Below are 20,258 nucleotides of genomic sequence, written 5' to 3'. Positions count from 1 at the left end.
TAACCCTGCTCCTTCATGGGCTCCAGTTCTGGCTCTGCAGAGCTCTCAGCTCCTCCTCACACGACACTTTATTGCCTTTATTGTCTCTGGGCCTGGTTCCAGCAGGATTTATCTCAGTTCCAGCTGTTTAGCCAACCCCACACATGGACAGTGCAGGGCTCACTCTCAGGGACGAACACATCACAGATTCCTTTTATTTTCAGAACAAGAACAGCTCCATCTCCTAAATCCATAAACCCCAGTGCCCATTTTTCATTTCAAACCCCCTTTAATGGTGTATTTAACACTAAAAAACCCCAGAGTGTGTCAGGTGCAGGAAAGAGTGGGAAAATAAGTCAGGGCATATGTGGGTGCAGACAGAGCATGGCCAGCCCTGTTCAGTGGGATTTTTGTTGGGCACAGACAGATCCTGGGGCTGCTCTGCAGAATTCCCCATCCAACACAGCTGGGACAGATGTGGCATGTGAAAAATGCATATTTCATGATTGGCTTTTCACAAACATTCAAATGAATATTATATGTGTTGTGTTAGAAAGTAATGCTGTATTAATTCTCTAGAGTAGTGTGTTAAATATAGTTTTAGGCTATAACAAAATGTTAAAATAGAAACTGTGCTGTGTATTGTATTTTTTTTTCTACAGAAAGGACTCACAGTGAGATAGCAGCCACAGGACACCTGAATCTTTCAGAGAAAGAGAATTTATTGCTCCATTATCAGGAGAAACGAACTTCTTCCTGCCTTGCTTGGGCAGGATGATGCTGTTAGGATTATGAGGAAGAAGCTGACACTGACCAGACAGAATCCTGTGTTTGAATGGAATTTATGCATCATGTATGAGGTATATGAATATGCAACAGGTTATTGTTTTTAAGGGTTAATCCTCTGTTAACTGGGTCCTTTTTTGGGCTTATTTTGCCCAGAAAAAGGTACCCGGACTGTCCATAACTCTTTGTTTCTATTGTCTCATATTGTCCTAATTCAAATTGTCCAAATTATTATTACTCTATTTGCATTACTATTTTTACAACCATTTTATTACTATTAAACTTTTAAAATTTTAAAAACAGGCGATTGGTGTTTTTCACATGGCACAAGTGGGACAGATGTGACAGATGTGTTTTGGGGCTGTCGGACCCCAAAATGCTTCCACCAGAAACCCACACTCTCAATCCCTGGAGCTGGAAAGCCGGAGAGCCATTTCTAGAGGGAATTTATGGATGTAATTTAAATAAATCGGTGCTTTAAACTCGTGAAAACTTTGCTGTCCAACGCTTGTAAACCCAAACCCAAGTGATCGGCGCAGCTCAGGCACGAGCCGTAGGGAATAACACTACTTGAATGGCACATTTAAAGTTTTAATAATAAAATATAAAACGAAATAATTCCCGTTGCCGGCCATTGAGTCCGCGGGCAGGCCGGGAGCGGCCCGCGGGCCCCCTCTAACGGCGCGCCGGGGAACGCCCGCTGCCCCGGCCGCTCCGTCCCGCCCCACCCGGGACAGCAGCACCGCCCCGGTGCCTCCCGGTGTCCCCGCAGTGTCCGCGACCCCTCAGCCCTGCCCGGGCCGCCTCACGGACCCCCGAGCGCCGCGGGACGGAACTACAACTCCCGGCATGCACCGGGCAGCGCCGCGTCCCCGCGCGCACCGGGGCACGGGGAGAAACTGCGATCCCACAATGCATCGGTGCAACTCCATGTTAACTGCGGCGCTGCGGAGCCGTTGATAAACGGTCTTAAACGTCATTAAACGTCATTAAGTGTCATTAATAATTCATTGAAGGTTTATTAAAGGCTTATTAGAGATTTAAAACTCATCTGCCCGCCCAGGGGCGTGAGAGGGAGGGGGGTTTTACGCCTTCACTTCCGGAGGAGCCCCCCCTGGGTAGAACCACATTTCCCAGCATGCCCCTGCCGTTCCCAGCATTTCCGTTTCCGGTCGCGGCGGGAGCGCCGCCGTGTCCCCGGAGGGACGGCGGGGCCCGGGCGGTGACAGCGGCGGTGACAGCGGGCAGGGCCGCGCCGGGCACAGCCACCGGAGCGCTCCCCGCGCCGCCCGGGCCGCGCCGCCGCTCCCCCGGGCCGGGCGGGGTCACCTTCATGGGCGGGCGGCAGCGGCCCGGGGCCTGCTGAGGCGGCGGCGGCGGCGGGACCGGCGGCACCGGGAGCCGGAGCGATGTTCGTGCAGGAGGAGAAGATCTTTGCGGGGAAGGTGCTGAGGCTCCATGTGTGCACCATGGAGGGCGCCGAGTGGCTGGAGGAGGTGCCCGAGGACACCACGGTGGAGAAGCTCAAGGAGCGGTGCCTGAAGCACGTAAGGAACGGGGACTGGGCTGGGGCCACCGGCGCCGAGCTGAGCCACCGGGCTGGGGCCACGGGGGCCGGGCTGAGCCACCGGGAGCGCCCGGAACCCGGCGGGGCTGGGGCTGGAGATCATCGCGGACTGGGGGAACCACCGGAATTAACAGTCAGGGGAAAGGAAAACTATCCCGTGAGGAAAACTGATTTTTCCAACTGCCCTGCAAATGGCTTTAAAAAGAGAGAGGGGAATGAGCTCAGGTGCACAGGTGGCTTTGTGTCCTGGCTCGCTGTGTCTGCTGTTCCCCTTGAATTGCTGTAAAACTGTTCCAAATAGAAATTAAACCCCTTCTTGGAGAGTTTTAAGTGTTGGTACAGGAGGATTTGGGCAGAGACCACTTGGGAATGTTTGGTTCCAGAGTTTGGGGTGTGTTTTGGAGCGGTGTCAGAGATGCCCGGCTCCTGCCCGTGCTGTGGGAGCTGAACTTTACCTGGTTTGTTTCTGTGTTTGGCTGGACCCTAGTCTGGTTTGTTTCTGTGTCTGAGCACAGGAGGAAGGTAGGAACTGAGGAGGAGAAATTGCCTGTTCTGTTAAAATCTGAGTGCAGCCGAGGTGGTTTTGGGGGAGATCAAAGCTCTCCTAACGCTCTTCCCATGCTTTAAACAAGAACCTAGTGGAGGTGGCCAAAGGGAGAAGGTGCCCAGGGAGGGCCCGGGCAGTGGGAGCAGGGCAGGGCAGCACAGACTGGGTGATCCCAGAGCCCCCAGGCTGGGAGGAGGCTCAGGCACAGCCACATTTGCTGCCCTGAGTGACAGCAGCAGCCTGGGGCTGTGAGCACGGCCAGGAGCTCAGCCTGGCCTGGCAGCTGCACCCCCGAGCTGCTGCATTGCTCCCTGAGGGACACATGGAACCCCAGAGCTGGCAAAGCTGCAGCCCCAGCCCCTCCCTCTGCCAGCACAATGCACTAAATCTCATTTAATGCTGGGGGGTTTGCCTTTAAAGTAATGCAAAGGCTTGTTTTTTACATAAAACCTGTGCAATAGGAGAAAACCCCTGTAATTTGTAACCACTTAACTCCTGTTTGAAGGGTTAAAGGTTTTGTTTCCTGACTGAAATAAAAGTGCCCAGGAATCCTTCCAGTACCTGAAGGAAACAGGGAGAGAGGGATGGACAAGGAGAAATGGCTTCACACTGACACAGAGCAGGTGTAGGCACAATTTGATAGCTCAGGGTGATATTTGATTTCAATCTCTGCTGCTTTGTGCACAAATCCATCCTGGGGTGGATTTCCATAACCATCATGGATAATAAATAGTTTTGTGGAGGGATAAAATAGACCTGGAGAGATCATGGCTCCTGCTCATGGACTGAATCTTGGTAACACCTTGAGATAATTTCTACAGCCAGCTCTTCCAGGAGATTTATATTTGAGTCCTGAATGTCTCTGAAATCTGAAATCTTTCAGGAAGCAGAGGGAGGTGTCTGTAACAGGTTGCAGCTCGGGATGTGGCCACTTTTCCCTCCATAACCTTCAGATGCTGGCTGATCTCTGAAGTGCCACTCTTGATGTCTTTATTTCCCCCAAATTTGGTGTTTTGGGCTCTTTTGTTAAACAAAGAAATAAACCTCTCCCACTGGTTCTTCCCCTTACCTGTAATATTTGTTTAAACAACCCAAGTTTAATAGGAGGGAGTGTCAGGGCTATTTTCGAATGTTTCTGTTATTAAAAGCAAACAAAAAAAAAAGTTTTTTTCTTTAAAGCAAACAAAGCCTTGTGGTTTACCAGGATTCCAAGCTTTGCAAGAGGTGTTTGGCATCACCAGGGATTAGGATTTCAGCAGTTGCTCAGGCACCTGTGACCAATGCTTGTCCCTTGCCAGGCAGAGCAGCCTGCTGGCAACTCCAGAATTAAAAAGCAAAGGTGAGAATGAGTAAAGGCACTGCTGGTCAGGTGGTTTTTCTATTTCCAGTGAAGATAAGGCAGGAGTTTCACTCAGCAGCCTCTTTGGTGTCTCTAGTGCCCACATCTGCCCTGTTATTCTCTGCAGTTGTTACTAAAGAGGTTGGAAGAACAGGAAATAAGAATTGGTATCCACAAAACTTCAATTTTTTTGCTTAAACTTTTACCTGATTAGTTTTATGATTAATTTCTGCCCACATTTATTATATGATTATCCCCACCTACTTTTTTATATGTGCTGAGGGAAATGGAAATAGATCTGTGTACCCACCCCAAAATAGATCTGTGTGCCCACCCCAAAGCTGCCCCTTTCAGCTCCTCTCACCTCAGGATCTGTACCAGGAATGTTCTGAGCTGCTTTGCAGAGATGTTCCACTGATGTCCCCGGGCATTTTGGGGCCCCTTATCAGCTCCATTGCAGGAGGTGCTCCCAGCTGGTAATGTGTTCTTTGGCCTGGGTTCAGCACTTCTTGGGCTGGAGGCTCCTGTGAGACAAAGCAGCACTCAGAGATTCTCACCTCAATCTCAGGGAGGCATCAGAGCCACAGCCAGGTTCAGGTGAGGGCTGGAATTTTAGAATCTGTGTTGGGAACAGGGATTTTGTGCTGTTGGACAAACAGCAGGGAGCTGTTTCCATCAGCTGCAGGCAGCAGGAAGGGTGGGGATGGACTGAAAAGGCTCCTTTGCAGGATGAGCAGCACCAAAATTAGGATTTTTAGTGGGATTTCTGTTGCACAAAAGCTGAGCACTCTCTTCTGCAGACATGGTGGAAGTGGCTTGGTAGGAACACTTGGAAGTGGCACTAAAAGCTGTTTGCTGTGGGCAGGGTCAGTGTGAAGTGTCCTGTTTTGTGGTGAGAACAGCAATTTCAGGTTGTTATTTCTAATCTTGCCTTTCTGGAATTGCAAGCACTTTGCTTTCTTTGCCTTGCACTCAAACAAATTGGAAGCCTCTAGATGCTCTGATGGAATAATGTTCCTGAAATCTTTCACTGTGCATCTGGAGCCACTCTGGTGTGAGGAGGAGGCAGCTCAAGGCCTGTGTGAGCACTCTTTTTTTAGGATTTGAACTGATTTCCTGGTGAATTAATTGACATGCAATTTAGAATTGCAATAAAGGAATGAGCACAAAAAAAAATCCCATTGTGTTCAGATTATTTATGGTTGGGAGGAAGAGCTGTGAATGGAACTTTAGTTCAGCCCTTTCAGCAGGAACCCAGGTTAGGGCTCCAGCAGCCAAATCTTCTATTTCAGCTTGAAACAAGGTGCAGAAACTGCCCAGTTTAAGGTCAGAGAAACCAAAATCCCTGCTGGCAGTGCCCTGTTTGCTCAGAGAGTAAATAATAATTATGAGGTGAGGCAGGGAGTCTGTCCTGTTTGGACACTCCAAATGAGGACAAGCATCATTCCAGCCTTCCCTCCTGTACAACACTGCTGCTCCTGGTAGATTTGCATTTTTACTTTGTGAAACCAGTTTCTGAGGGACCTCAGTGTTCAGAATTAACGTGGCAGTGGGTCCTGGAGCATCCTTGCTTTGCTCCAAATCTCCAGCACTTCCAGAGCTTAGTGTGAGATTCCTGAGAAAGCACAAATCCTCCCACACAGGCACAAATCAAACCTCATTTTCTTTAATAAAATGCTTCATGTGCACTGACCTCTGGCTTAAGCTCTTGAGAAGGCAGGAAATGATGCAGAGTTTGTATGTGGAGGATCCTGAGTGCCAATTTCTCATTTCTGATCTGCAGTGTTTGTTGTCTCCTGCAGTGTCTTCCTGGGAGCTTGGAGGATCCCAAAACTGTGACACATCACAAGCTGATCCATGCTACTTCTGAGAAGGTGCTGACAGACACAAAAACAGTGTTGGAGGAGAACATTCAGGACAGAGGTGAGATTGTCTGGGTTGGAATTTTATCAGTCTGGAAGGAGGAGCTGGGGTTTCATCTGGCACGTTCCAAACGTTTTTAAGATTTTCTCTCTGCTCTGACACAGGAAGCTAAATAAATGGAACTAATACAAAATTTATCTCCAGGAGCAGTTAAATTTTGGGGTATCTTGCAGAGCTGCTCTCCCAGACTCTCTAAGCTGTCAGTGTTCTTTTCTCTCTCTCACAGATGTTTTGCTGCTGGTCAAGAAGCGCGCGCCAACGCTGCTCCCCAAGATGTCAGATGTGGTTGCAGAGGAGAAAGTGAGTCTGGAACATTTTGGATTAACTGTTTTATTGATGATATGGGAAGGGTTTCTGTGATGTACTCTCCTTGGAGAGGCACATGCTGCCAGTTAAATTCTACAGGAACTGCTGCTTATTTCTTCCAAACTTAGAGGAAGCTGATTTTGCATTTTTAGCTGTCATTCTGAGAACATTTGCCTTAAAATAAAACACACGGGTACACTCTGTGAAAATGTTATAGATTTGATCTTTGAACCAATGTCTAATAACTAAAATACAGTTCAGCAAGTGCCTTAGTTTGTTAGAAAACCCAAAGAAATATGTTGGCTTGCTGTCAGGTTGCCTTCTGTCACCCTGTATCCAGCCTCTGGAGCTGGAATGTTGCCCTTGCCTGTTTTATTTTGTTTTATTGGAGATGTTCCTGAGAGTCAGGATGGTGTTGGTGCACGTTGATGTATCACATAAACTCAGAGGCCTCCAAGTTCTCTGGGATCCATCACTGTCCCTCTTTGTGCTGGAATTTCCCTGCATGTTTAGGTGTGAGGACTGAAAGTGGGGCAGCTCTGTAATTGCAGGGTGACACTGGAGCTGTTAATCCATGGCATTACAAGTGACAGAGCCCTGCTTGGTGGCTTGGGGAGGAATATGAAGCTCTGTGCTGTGCCTAATGGGTTATGAAACCTGCTCCTGTTCCCTTCCCTGCAGAGGAAGCAGGAGCAGAAGGCTCCTGACAAGGATGCCATCCTCAAAGCCACGGCCAACCTGCCCGCCCGCAGCGCGGACCGCAGCGTCACCCACCACAACATGAGGGATGTAAGTGCTCTGAGCTCACCCACACCCTGACAGGCTGCTTTCTATTGATTTATAATTATTTTTATAGAATTCTCTTTTTTCTAGAAGAGAAATTTAGATGTCTGTATGTTTATTAAATAGCTCAAAGTTTAGACACGTGGTAATAAAATACCGTCCTAAATTATGATTTAAGACATTTTATTTGTGCTTGGAAAAAGATCTGGAAAATGTGAAGATATGGAGTTTTATTTCTTCAATCTTAACTAATTCAGCAGTTTCCTGTGGTTTATTTCCCTTCCTTGACCACTGCCCATGGGGTGTGGTGGAAATTAAAAGCAACTTTCTGCCCAGGAGCTTTTGCTTCCATGTAACGCTTCACAGGAAGGTCCCAGACCTCCTGAGAGACTAAACAATGAAAATCAAGCCCTAATAAAGCAACTTAGTGTCCAGAGGACCAGGCTGCTGCTGTGTTACTAACAATAGATACATTAAGATTCAGTGATAGCTGGTGACTTCCTGTCTAAATGCTTTGACAGTTTCCTTTCTTGCAGTTCCAGACAGAGCTCCGGAAGATTTTAGTGTCTCTCATAGAAGTTGCACAGAAACTGCTAGCACTGAACCCAGATGCAGTTGAACTATTTAAGAAGGCAAATGGTATGAACATATCTTTAGAGTTGTTGGTTCAATGCTGGGAATTTGTTTTTGGAGCATAGGAATGGGCTCAGAGTGAAGTTCAGACATTGATGTGGCAGCAAAGCTGCTGAAAACTTTGTGGCAAAAGTTTCACCCTGTGGATAAAAATCATGGATATAAAATGTCACTTTGGGATGGGTGAGAAGTTCTATTTAAAAATTATTAGTAGGGATGGTAAAGAATAGTTGAAAATTCACAAGGATGTGGTAAAATGAGGAGAGATGGTGGCTTTTGATCAGGTTGGCAGGAAATGCCCATCCTTGAGATCTGCAACGGCCACATCCAACTTAATTTCTAGAGAAATGAATAATAGATCTTCAGTGAATCTCATATATGTAATTGTGTGGAAATCCCATGGCCATGTGGGAGTCAGTGGGCTTTTGTTTGAGATCTTGAACACATCTGGGCAAAATCTTTGTCCTGGAAGAATCAATTTGAGCCAGAGCGAGCTGAGTGCAGCAAATTAACATGATGAGGTGGCAAAGTGGGGGCAGAAACAAAAGAAGGGATGGGAGAGAGAATGGGGCCTGAACTTAACACATGCCTTTCCATTGACACAGGGGTTTATGTGAGGCTGGCATGAATGTGAGCTCTGTTTTGTTTGTGTGTGTGCAGCCATGCTGGATGAGGATGAGGAGGACAGGGTGGACGAGATCGCGCTGCGCCAGCTCACCGAGATGGGATTCCCAGAGAGCAGAGCTGTCAAAGCCCTCAGGCTCAACCAGTGAGTGGCCAGCACTGCCTGGCACTTTAACACAGATCAGCTTTAACACAAATTTGCATCTTTTTGGTCTCCTGATATGGGTCACCTCAGTGGGGGCTGGAGGAAGCCTGAGCTCCAAGAAGTGCTGCCTCAGGCACAGTGCAGGTGGTGCAGGGAAGGGGGATCAGGGCTGGATGTGCTCTGCAAGGTCTGGGGGTCACAGAGCTGCCAGGCTGGCACTGTTTCCAAGTATCAAACTCACATTTTCTTTAGCTTTCAAACTCTGATTTTACAGAGGAAAGGGCAGACTTAGCCTGTCTGCACTGGCCTTTCAGCTGTAGAAATATACTTTGTGCTGATCTTTAAAAAAATCCAAGAATATTGTGAAGTCCAGAGAGCAACTGCAGTAAAATCGGAGAGGTTATGTAGTTCTTCTCATGCCCCAAGAACAGGCAGCTGTACTGCCTCACTCCTCAGAGGGGTTTGTTAGGCCATTCTTGAAAAGTTTTGGTGATAGAGTCCACAACATAATCCAATCACACTTTTCCAGTCTCTCAGGAAGACTTTCCCCCCTGCTGTCCTGCAGCTTTCATATTGTAATAGAAAAGCCAAATAGGCAAAGGCTTTCCCTTCTGTGAATATGCAGTAATTCCTGTGTGTGAAATGGAATTACACATTCCTTGCACTACTGTTATTTTGGCCTTTTCTACCTGTTGGGGAGAGGTGTTGGGGAGCTCTGAGGCTCCCTTAGCTGGAGCAGTGACACTGCACAGGAAATTATTGTGTCACCCCATGGTGTTCTGCTCCCCTGTCCCTGAGGAACAGAGCCCTTGGCACCTGAGATGTGGCTCCAGTGCAGATTTGGAACTTGCTTTGCTGGCAGTTCTGTCCACAGCTGCAAACAGCCAACTTTGGGAAACTCAGCAGATGCTGCACAGTGAGGTGACCCCCTCAGAAATGCCTTTCAGAATCTGGGTTGCAGGTCCAAGCTGCACTTGGAGCCTTTCTTTTCCCAGATTCAGAGACAATTGTACATACTCAGAGAACTGAGGTGTTTTGTTTGCTCCAAAACTTTCTTTATGAGTTTTGAGGTGCTAATTAGCCTGCAGGTTCATCCAGCATGGGGATAAATGAGTGCACATGGAGGTGGCTGCACATCCTCAGTGCTGTTCCCGTGTTTTGCAGCATGTCTGTGACCCAGGCCATGGAGTGGTTGATAGAACACGCTGATGACCCTTCTGTGGATGCTCCTCTGCCAGGTGCTGCTCCTGCAGAAGCCCCTGCAGAAGCCCCAGCTGAAGGTGCTGCCTCCTCAGCTGAGGCAGCTGCAGGGCCCAGCTCTGAGGAGGGCGGGGAGGAGGCCAAGGATGAGCTGACTGAAATCTTCAAGAAGATCCGCAGGAAAAGAGAATTTCGTCCAGACCCACGGGTGGGTGCTGCTTATCCCTGTGGGGCTTGTGGGACTGGGAGGGATTTCATGGGCACCATAAAATCCAAATGTTTCAAATGGGACCTCTGGGTAGATGGGTGTTGTGCTGGCTTGGCAGTGTTTCAGTGAGGTGTTCAGGGAGTGTTTAAATTCAGGGATTTTACCTCAGGAATGCATCAGTGTCTGGGACAGCAGGATCTACATGAAAGGCACTGTTACTTCTGCACCTGGAAACTCTCTGAGGGGACTGACATGAGCTCCAGACCCCTGGCATTGCTGTTTTCACTGCAGCCTGGGAAGGAAGGGTGGCAGGACAGGAGTACATCCTTTGCCTGTAGAAAAGGCTGGATGGGGTCAGAAAACCCAAACTGTCCCTGCTCCTGGCAGGGAGTTGGAGCTGGATGATCTCCAAAGTCCCTTCCAACCCAAACCATTCCATGATTCTGTGGAAAGGACAGAAGGACATTATTGTTTTAGGGAGCAAGGCAAAGAGCCACCAGCAGGTTGAGTCTTGCAGCAAGGACAGGAGTTGCCCTTTGTTCAGAGCACAGCATTACCTGCAGTGGGAATGTGTGGTTGTCCCACTGGGAGCACACCAGGAGGGGCTCTGGGGCACCTTGGCTTCACAACTGGCTGCTCTGAGATCTGGGTTAAGAGCTGCAAATGTGTTTGATAGCCTGGGTTCAATTTCTAAACAATGAAACATTCTGGTGCCATTATCTGGGTATGTTTGTCTGAATCACACTCACCAGCAGTGAAATAAATCTGGGAAGTGAAATTAAATGGGGTGAGAGAACCACAAATGCTCCTCAAGGCTGATCTCTCAGTGAGGTGTGAACAAGAGAGGAGCTCCAAAATGAGGAGTTTTCCCTCATTTTCCTTCTCTTTTCTGCCCCAGGTACACTTGCTCTTTGCCTTGCATTCAGCTTCCAGTGTTGAGGGTAGGAACTACCTTCACTCCTAAGATTTTTTTGTTCTTCCACTTTAAAGACACTTTTGATATAGAATATTGAAAACTTTGTTAATAAAATTACTGAGTGCTCTGCATGTGGAGATAATGATGGGGTTTTACCTCACATAAAGCTGTGCACAGAAGGTGAAGGGATATGATTGCTCTCATTTCTGATCTAAATATAAAATTTATTAAGCTGTGGGGTTCTGCTCTAGGCTGTCATTGCCCTGATGGAGATGGGATTTGATGAAAAGGAAGTGGTGGATGCACTCAGAGTGAACAACAACCAGCAAAATGCAGCTGTGAGTACAAAATCCTTCCTGCTCCAAGGGTCTGTCCCCCTGATGCTTCTCTTCCTTGGCTGGATCATATTTTGATCTGTCAGACAGTGAACTCCTGCTGAAGATTCAGGAGCACAAATTCTGTGCCTCCTTGAAGTTGGATACACAACTGGAATGACTGCAAAGGGTCTGGACTCCTCTGAGAGCTCAGGGCCTGCCAGGCTGAGGCTGGGCTGTCAAAAAGCCTTTGAGGAACTCCCTCCCCACAGTGTGAGATTGTGCTGTCATAGGAAGGAGATATTCCCAAGAATAACTGGTTTAGGACAGGAGTCAATGATCCAGGATGGATTCAAGCCATGTAATGTGTAAATTACCATTTGGCAGCAATGCTCCCACAGTTTCTGGAATCAGAAAACAAGAAGTTTTTCCAAGATTAATTAGTCCCCTGCTGTATATTAAGGATAATTTTGTGGACACAGCTGGCAGCCAGGGAAGCCTCTCTTCAGTATCCAGTGCTGGCTGCTGTTGGAGAGAGGATATTGGGTTGGATGGCACAAATGAATGTGTGAAAAGAAATGTACAGCTCAGGCTTTAACTGGGAGAGGGAAAAGTATTTTTAAAATGCCACATTAGCAAAACTTTTGAGTAGAGCCACTTTGGTGCTAATGAAATCTGATGTGCCTGCTGATTTCTTTCAGTGTGAGTGGCTGCTGGGAGACAGAAAACCTTCTCCAGAGGACTTAGATAAGGGCATTGACACCAACAGCCCTCTCTTCCAAGCCATCTTAGAAAACCCAGTGGTACAATTGGGGCTCACCAACCCTAAAACTCTACTAGGTAAGTGCTGTGTGGGTTCCTGCTGGGTTTGCCAGGAAATCCAAGCAGAGGTGATGGTGACAGCCCCTCTGAGCCTGTTCCTCCCTTGCAGCTCTGCTGTTTGTTTGCTCCATCCTGCAGCTCAGCTGAGCCCAGAGCAGGCCTGGGGGCTGTCCCAGGAGTGGCTGTAATTCCCCAGGATTACACTTGCTGAACTTGGGTAGCTGCTGGCTGCAGTGCTTTGTGGATTTAGGAGACCTTTTGTGTGCTCCCTTTTGGCCACAAAGGGAGAAATCAGGAATGTCTGTCTAGAACTCTGATTATTTCACAGAAAAAACAAGGCTGTGCAGCTCCCTGTGTGTGAGGCCTCATCACTGGGTCAGAAGGGAACTTGTGGAAAAATAACCCAACAAGAAGGTTGAGCTAAGGCTTTGCCTATCAAAATGGAGATAAAATGGGAAAACATCTTTCCCCTTGCCTGAGTTTGAGCTCTGTGGTAAAGTCTGTGTGCTCAGGGTCAGAAAGGCTGTGGGCACAGTGTGAGCCCAGCTGAGGAGACTGACAGTGCCCCAAATCCCTGAGGAATTGTTCTTTTTGACAGCACAGAACAATGACTGGCTCTCCCATGTAGTTATAAAAAGTTTTGCATTTAATCTTTGGCTTCAAAACTTATTTGAAGCAATGCTTTTAAATGTGCACAGCTCATTCAAGAGAGCCTTTAAAAATACTACTTTAAATGTAATTAGGAGAGTTTGCAAGCCTTTAAATAATTCAAGAGCAGAACCTTCCCACTCTTGATTTCTGAACAAATGGTCTCTTCATTTCCAACAGGGGTTCCACACTGCAGCTCAGAATATAAATAGAAAATGAAATGCCATTATAGGAGCTCATGGAGCTTGGATGAACATCAGAGAATAAATTCCTCATGATACATCTGCAAATTGCTTATGTCACAGGTTTTAATAATGAGGGTTTGCATTTAATGACCTCCTTACAGAATATTGATAAATCTTTAGTTTTAAGCTTCTGAGTCTGTGTTAAAGAAAATAGTTCAAGTGCTGAAAGAGGAGATCTGGGTTTTATTTTGGGCTTTCCTGGAGGCAAGTTGCATGACCTTGAGCAAGGTATTAATGAGGAGCCTTTCAGAGGTGCTGGGCACCTCCAGCTCCCACTGATGGCCCTTGAGCTTTGTGCCCTGACACTCCTGGGAAAATCAACCCTGACCTTGGGCCAGGCTCTTACAACACTGCCCTTTGGGTGAGTGTGCAGCTGCTTTTTTTGTCCCATTCTGTGATGACTGGCTCCAAATGTCCAGGAGCCCAGCTCAGTGGCTGTCCAAGGGCTTAAATCAGTGCCTGGCCCATTCCTCTGCCAGATTGGCAGCTCAGCTCTTGCAGTGGCTGCCTGGTTCCTTCAGCATGAGTAGAAAAGTCATAACTAGAAACAGTCAAAGAAAACAACAGAAAGGCAAACAAACAGCAAAGCTTATTGTAGAGACAGAATATTAAATATTTGGACCAGTTAGCACAGGGAACAGACAAGGGGTGACTGTGCTTTCCATGAACTGTCTTGGCTAAGTACCAGAGAGGAAAAGCATATTGGTGCAAGAAATCCAGGCTGGGATGTGGAAAAAGCTTTGGTCAGAGGAGTGGAGCTGCAGGAGAGTGTTCAGCAATGGATAAATTCCATGGCATGATCCTGGAGACAGAGGCCTGGACACATTTGTTAAGGCTTTACCTTTTCAACCTCATGTCCTTGAGGGTTTGTGGGCTGGCCTATAATCCAGGCTGAGCATTTAATCACTGTCTGCAGTGAGGAAAGCACAAAGCCTGTGCCACCATCCCAGGCTGTGGACCCTTGGGAATGCCCAACGTGCATCCCCACCATTCCTGGGCACTGCAGCTATTCCTCACTGCCCTGCTGGTGAAACCTCCCAAACATTGAAGGACTGACAGTTTGCAATCCCTTTTTTCTTGGCAGCCTTCGAGGATATGCTTGAAAACCCCTTGAACAGCACTCAGTGGATGAACGATCCCGAGACGGGGCCGGTGATGTTACAGATCTCCCGCATCTTCCAGACACTGAACCGCACGTAGAGGGAGCTGCCAGTGCACTGTGCCACCTCCCCCTGGCCTCACTCCCCCTCCACCTCCTCAGGAGGCTGCCTGGATGCTTGGGAAGGGGTGGAGGGAAGGGAGGGAAGGGGGAAATCCTGGCTGGAGGGGTCTCTCACACAAGAGAGTTCATAGTTACGGCCAACAGGAGTGAGTTGCCTTGTGGATTTAGTGTTAGTGGAAGAGGTTTGAGGATTTGTTCATGTTTTCAGGTATTAGGTTTAAAATAAAGTATATCTATTCAAAAAAAAAATAGGAAAAAGGTTTTGTGAAAACATTTAAGAATCTGATTGTTGGAAAGAAATATTGCTCGTTCAAAAGGCCTGTGACAGTTTTCTGGCCAGTTTTGCTAGGATCTGGCTGGTGTTTACAAAAGGTCACTGACCACTAGCATAGGATATTAATCATCTCCATACAGTATTAATTTATAGCTCTTATCAAATTGCAAAACTGCTTTTTAAAAAAAAAAAAAAATTGATTCTTAGGAAATGTTTTTTAAAAGCCCAAATCTTGGGAAAGCAAGCACATTTCTATCCAAGCTTGTTTATCTGGCATTCTAATTTAAGCAGAATCATTCAGAGATGGAATTCTAATAAATAGCATTACTTTTTCCTATTTATTTGCTGCGTTAGTGTTGTTGCAGTCCCACTGGGGTTGTACTTGCAGGAGGTTCTCTGTCAGGTACCATAAAGGTGCAGGATCTCTTTCACCACAGAATTCACCACATCAAGGCTTGGATTCCCAAGTGGCTGCAACTCCTAAGCTCACACTCTGCCATATCCCATTGCAAGGAGGGATATGTTCACACAGTGGTTTTTTTTTTCCTATTTTTATGTGCACAGTTTTGGCAAGGGGCTTGTGGGGGTTTTATTCTGTTTACAAAAAAAAAAGCAGCTGAATTGCATGGGGGGGTTTGCTGGGGTTCTGTAAAGCAGCAGAACCACACAGGTTTTTATCTTGTTTAAGGTATTTAAAGCACGCTTGAAATTGCTATCTTTGAGTTAGAAGTGGGGTTTTCTTTATCCTTATTTTTACCATGGTCATACCAAGAATGTCAGGCTGGGTCTTTCCTATTTTGCCAGAAGACTGACTTGAGATTTCAGAGAGGAATTCTGAGCTATTAAGAACAGAACTCACTGTGAATATCCAGCTGGTGTTTATGATTGGGCTCTGCAGGTGTTACTTTTTTAGCAGTCTGCTAAAAAAAGGGGTTTATTTTCAACTCAGTGCAACATGATTGACATCTGTCATCATCCCTGCCATGCCTTGTGCTTCACAGCCCTGCAGGAAAGGCAGAAGAGGCAAAATTTGCAGAGAAAGCAGGTGGAGACCCTGTGCTTAAACAGCACAAAGGTTTCCTGTCAGACAGGGAGATCCTGAGCAAGTCACCTCGGAGCTGTGGGAGGGATTTAGGTGCAGTTGGGTTTTTTTAAACAAAAATGCAGCAAGATGCAACCCGAAACCCTACAACAAGTTTTGGCCTGAACTTGGCATCTGCTCTGTGCTGTTATGCAGCTGAGGCACTGAAGTTGCCAATTTCTCATCATTAATATGAAGGGTGGGGAAATCAAAACAGCCTGAGATTTTATCTTGTCTTACTATCCCAGGATTCTTTTATTTTTTTTTTTTAATTTTGTAATTTCATATTAAGCTTTACAGTTGATGACTGCTGAAATATTTACTTCTACATTTAGAAATTCCAAGCTTTATAGAGATGTTTCTTCTGTTCAAATTGGACAGTAAAACCATTTTTGTGGGCTCTTGCTAAGAATAGACTGAGATGACATGAAATTATAACCTTGTCCTGTAACTGAAGCCAGGAGCCTGATCCTGCACCCCAGTGAGCTCAGCACAGCTACTCATGAGTAGCTGTGACTGAATATTGTGGTCTTATAAAAGGTTTTGATTATTTAATCCTTTTTTTTTTTTGCTTACTCCTGAAGCTTTTTACCTGTAATAATACCAGAAGACTCTTTTACTTGAAGCTCTTAATGTTAGAGAGAAATGTCCCTCTCTGCAGTCAGGATTGTGGTTAATATTCCTTTTAATGAGTGTTTTTAGAAGGCAAAGTTGGGAAAAGCTACCCTGTAGTTTGGTGGGAGGTTTTTTGGCTTCTGAATGGATAAGGAGAGGTTCAGAATGAGCAAACAGATCCTTTGGGGCAGTTGTGGCCCTTGAAGAATGTAAAGGCTTGGGAAATGCTGGGTTTGATTTCAGGAGGCCATGGTTGGACTGCAGAGCTCAGAATGGCAGCAGCCCTCAGTGCCCCTGAGCTGTTATAAAGGGTGGGGAAAAGCACCAGTAAAACAGATTATCCTGATGTGATAGGAGGTGAGAATGCCCAGGTTCAGCAGCAGCAGCTGGGAGACCCTAGAGATAAAAGAATTCTGCATTTTAGGGTGCTGGGAGGCTTGAGAAGATGTGGTTATTTCTGGATTTTGTTATTGCAGAGCTCAACACTTCCACAGATGAGCTGTTGTTTGGGATGGCTTTAACAGAGCCCTGCTTGGCTTGTGACAACTGAAGTTTGCAGTGGCCAAAAGCTGAAGGAGAGCAGAATTTAGGAGGTGTGGTGTTTGCAGCAAGGCCCAGGAGTTGATTTAAACCCAGCAAAAACTCTCCTGATGAGGTTGAAGGAATTGATGCAGACATCAGTGGTGCTGGGGTGTGAATTACAGCAGGGGCTGTGTCCCATCACCCCAGGGCTGGGATTGCTGTTCATCCCAGAAAATGCAGAGGGGAGTTGAGTCCCCTGTGCTTGGAAAGGCCCAGTTTTTGGAAAACCTGCAAAAGCTGAGGTGTCAGCACTGTGGAGCTGGAAGGTGCAGCCATGGGGCACAGGGAATGTGAGAGGCTTTGCCTGGTGAGGAGCTGTGCTGTCCCTGGGTGCAGTGAGAGATCCCTGAACACACAGCAAGGATTTTTGTTCAATAAAACCAGCAGGGTTTGTGAGGAAGAGCTGCTCCCAGCAGTGAGGATTTACAGGCTCAGGTCTTGTGCTTGCACCTTGGGTGTTCAAGTTCCAACTAGCACAGACATGTCAGAGTTAATTTTCTCTTAACATGGTCAAGAGAAAATTATTGGAAGCCTGGCAGATGGAGCAGGAAAGGGATGGGGTGGTGGGTGACTAATAGTGTGATTCTTACAGTTCCTGCTCTTTGCCCCACTGGCAGCCAGACAATCTTGTACCTTTTGATGTTGCAGGCCTCTTGCAAGTAGCCAGCTATTTATTGAAATATATCTAACTTATAATTGTGTCACCAAAACACTGATGTTTTTAATGGCAATGTATTACATGGAAGTTTGTTCTCAGGGCTTCGTATTTATACTCCTTTTTTAGGGGGATGCATTTAAAGGGATGTATTTGGAAAAGAGGCCAGTGGCTACTTTACAGCTTGGACCTTGATTGTCCTGACCTGTGAGCCTGAGCTGCTGTAACTCTCCTGCTGAACCTCTGTCCCTGCTCCAGCCCAAAGAATCTGCCATTCCTCCTCTCCTGGTGAGCAGGGACGTGAGTCTTCCTTTGGGATTGCTGCATCCCTGCATGGCAATGGTCACACAGCATCACCCTGCTGGGCTTTGCTCCATCTCAAGGACGTTTGTGCTCTCCATGCAGCTGCAGAGTGGACTTGCACAGTTCCCAAGGCAGCCATCAGGGCATTCCTCCTCTGGGAAGGTGGGAGATTCTCTCTGCACGAGTTCCAGGGTCTCTCCTCCTCTGGGAAGGTGGGAGCTTCTCTCTGCACGAGTTCCAGGGCCTCTCCTCCTCTGGGAAGGTGTGAGATTCTCTCTGCACGAGTTCCAGGGCCTCTCCTCCTCTGGGAAGGTGGGAGCTTCTCTCTGCACGAGTTCCATGGCCTCTCCTCCTCTGGGAAGGTGTGAGATTCTGTCCTGCATGAGTTCCAGGGTCTCTCCTCCTCTGGAAGGTGTGAGATCTCTCCTGCATGAGTTCCAGGGCCTCTCCTCCTCTGGGAAGGTGTGAGATTCTCTCCTGCATGAGTTCCAGGGCCTCTCCTCCTCTGGGAAGGTGGGAGATTCTCTCCTGCACGAGTTCCAGGGCCTCCAGCTCGTGGCTGCTTCTTGGCAGCCCCTGTCACAGACCTGACCCAAAGCTTGACACACCCCTGCCCCTTTCTTTCCTCCTCTCCTGGAACCAAACTTCCATTTCAGAGATTTGATTTTCATATCCAAGCAACTCTTTAGTGGTTCTTGAAATGCTTTTTTAGTTAGGACTGTTACAATTACCTTTTTGTAGGCGTTCACACCAAAACAAGCATCGCACCAAACGAATGTATAGCGACACTGTCAGCAGACATTGCCTGGGGAAGGGGCACAGGTTACTGTGAGCTCTGCTCCAGGGGCAGTTTTCCCAAAGGCTTGTGCAAAGGATAAGCCAGTGTTTCATCCAAAGGAACCATCCTGGTTTTCTACTTTTAATAATAAATACCATTTTTATTAACCAACAGAACAGCTTCCAGCTGGTATTTCCATCCAACTGAGAGTCCTGGAGCTTTGGGGCTGGAGATCCTGCCTGGATCCCCCTCTCTGGGGCAGCTCCTCCTTGGAAGGGTTTGTGCTGGCTGTGGCAGGGCAGTGGGGGCAGTGCCCTCCTCCCTGCACGGGGTGTTACATCCATGTGAATGTTCTCATGGTGGTTCTCGCCTCCATCCCCACATCCTGTGTAGCAAAAGGGTTTTTTTAAGGACCTCTTGCCCTAGATTTGAAGATCTTCAATGCAGATCCTGTTTGCAGCATGTGAACTTCAGGAAATGTAAATGCATTAAATTCTTACTGAATTTGGGTATAGTTTTATATCAAGCTCTGGGGAGAGGGAGGAAATTGGATCACGTTTTAAACGAAGCCCCACAAACCCAAATGTCTCTGTTGCAGCAGGTAACAGAGGCCTGTAGAGATTTTTAATTTGCATATTTTTATCATGGCTTAATGAACTGTACACGAATGTGATTTGCTACCCAGCACTTCCCACGAGGCAGCACCAGTAAAATTACATTGCAAGGTACTGACTTCACATTTTCTCATTTCACCTGTGTATACAGCAATTAGGTACTGCGTAGGATAACTTTGATCTGGCTCTGATGCCGGTGTGTGGCATGCACAGCTCTTCCTAAGGTGTAACATTACTTTTCTGAAGCTTAAACTAGGGCAGACATCCCTGAGCCTGTGGAATTCGGGATTCATTCTGGCCACGCTCGCGTGGGTCGCTGACCCCTCCCTGAGCAGGAAAACCAGCAGGATTTGCTCCCTGCAGAAATCCTCCAGGCCAAAAGCAAGGAATGCTGCAAATTTGTGATCATTTGAAGCAGTTGCTGTTCTGAAATATATTCCTGGAAGTCAGGGAGGTGTTGGCAAAGCCAGACCTGTTCAGCCTGGAATTGTTTTGTGTGGAGATGTGGAACCCATGGCCGGGGCTGGAGTGAATGCTGAGACTTTAAACCTGCTCACACATAACCCCAGACACTGATGTTGTGTGTGCTGTACATTTATAATATATCTTCAAAATAAAGTTTTTTGATTTATTACAAGGTGTTTGGAACCATCATTTGCAGGAGCAGCAAAGGTTTGTGGATCCACGTTGTCAATGTTCCTTGTACCTGCAGGTTGCTGGAATTGTTTCTCAGAAAGTGGGGTATGAGAGCTGCTCATGCAGAGTTTGTGCAGGAAATCCTGCTTCAGCAGCTGGTTTTGCACCTGGAAGGTATTTCTGTATTTTTCAGGAAAAGTTGCACTTGGGGAGATTCATTATAAGGACTTTGTGAAACACGATCTGGTGATCCCCTGGGATGTTCCAATGCCACTGAAGATGGATTTATCTTGACAGTTGTTGAATGACAAATTGAAATCTTTTCTTTCCCAACAAGGGAACCCTCATTAAGGAAATCAGCTCCAGCAAGCAGCAGCTGGTGGGATGCAGCAACTTGCACGTGAGGTAACCAAAATTCCCATCTGGCTGTCGTGGTGCCAGCGCTGCTGGGGGAGATTGGGAAGCACTTCCAAGCCTTGGCCCTTTCTGTGGCGCCTTGGAGGTAACTGATGG

General features: G+C 47.1%; 1 protein-coding gene across 3 annotated transcripts; it reads left to right on the top strand.

Annotated features, from left to right (window-relative positions):
* The first annotated feature begins 1,949 nt into the window (after positions 1-1,949).
* Positions 1,950-19,740, top strand: UBAC1 (UBA domain containing 1). Of its 3 annotated transcripts, XR_010442232.1 has the most exons (11): positions 1,950-2,312; positions 6,021-6,141; positions 6,368-6,441; positions 7,129-7,236; positions 7,752-7,869; positions 8,524-8,632; positions 9,797-10,040; positions 11,208-11,294; positions 11,972-12,110; positions 14,070-17,979; positions 18,180-19,740. XR_010442232.1 is itself a non-coding variant. In XM_064727726.1 (10 exons), the coding sequence occupies exons 1-10, from the start codon at positions 2,175-2,177 to the stop codon at positions 14,183-14,185; spliced, it is 1,239 nt and encodes a 412-aa protein (XP_064583796.1). In that variant the 5' UTR covers positions 1,950-2,174; the 3' UTR covers positions 14,186-18,120. The 3 variants fall into 3 exon arrangements, 2 of the variants coding, with proteins under 2 accessions (XP_064583796.1, XP_064583795.1); XM_064727726.1 differs by lacking the exon at positions 18,180-19,740 and having other exon boundaries at positions 7,767-7,869; positions 14,070-18,120; XM_064727725.1 differs by lacking the exon at positions 18,180-19,740 and having other exon boundaries at positions 14,070-18,120.
* The last annotated feature ends 518 nt before the right edge of the window (positions 19,741-20,258 follow it).

Source organism: Zonotrichia leucophrys, chromosome 17, assembly GCF_028769735.1.
Source record: "Zonotrichia leucophrys gambelii isolate GWCS_2022_RI chromosome 17, RI_Zleu_2.0, whole genome shotgun sequence".
Lineage (NCBI taxonomy): Eukaryota > Metazoa > Chordata > Aves > Passeriformes > Passerellidae > Zonotrichia > Zonotrichia leucophrys.
The sequence above is the reverse complement of the archived record's forward strand: the minus strand, read 5'-3'. Positions and strand labels throughout refer to the sequence as shown.

Excerpts from the sequence above, each read along its gene's own strand:
- UBAC1 (XM_064727725.1), top strand. The coding sequence starts at position 2,175 with ATGTTCGTGCAGGAGGAGAAGATCTTTGCGGGGAAGGTGCTGAGGCTC. Across the intron at positions 6,142-6,367 it reads GGAGAACATTCAGGACAGAG|ATGTTTTGCTGCTGGTCAAG; the intron begins GTGAGATTGTCT and ends TCTCTCTCACAG. Across the intron at positions 7,870-8,523 it reads ACTATTTAAGAAGGCAAATG|CCATGCTGGATGAGGATGAG; the intron begins GTATGAACATAT and ends GTGTGTGTGCAG.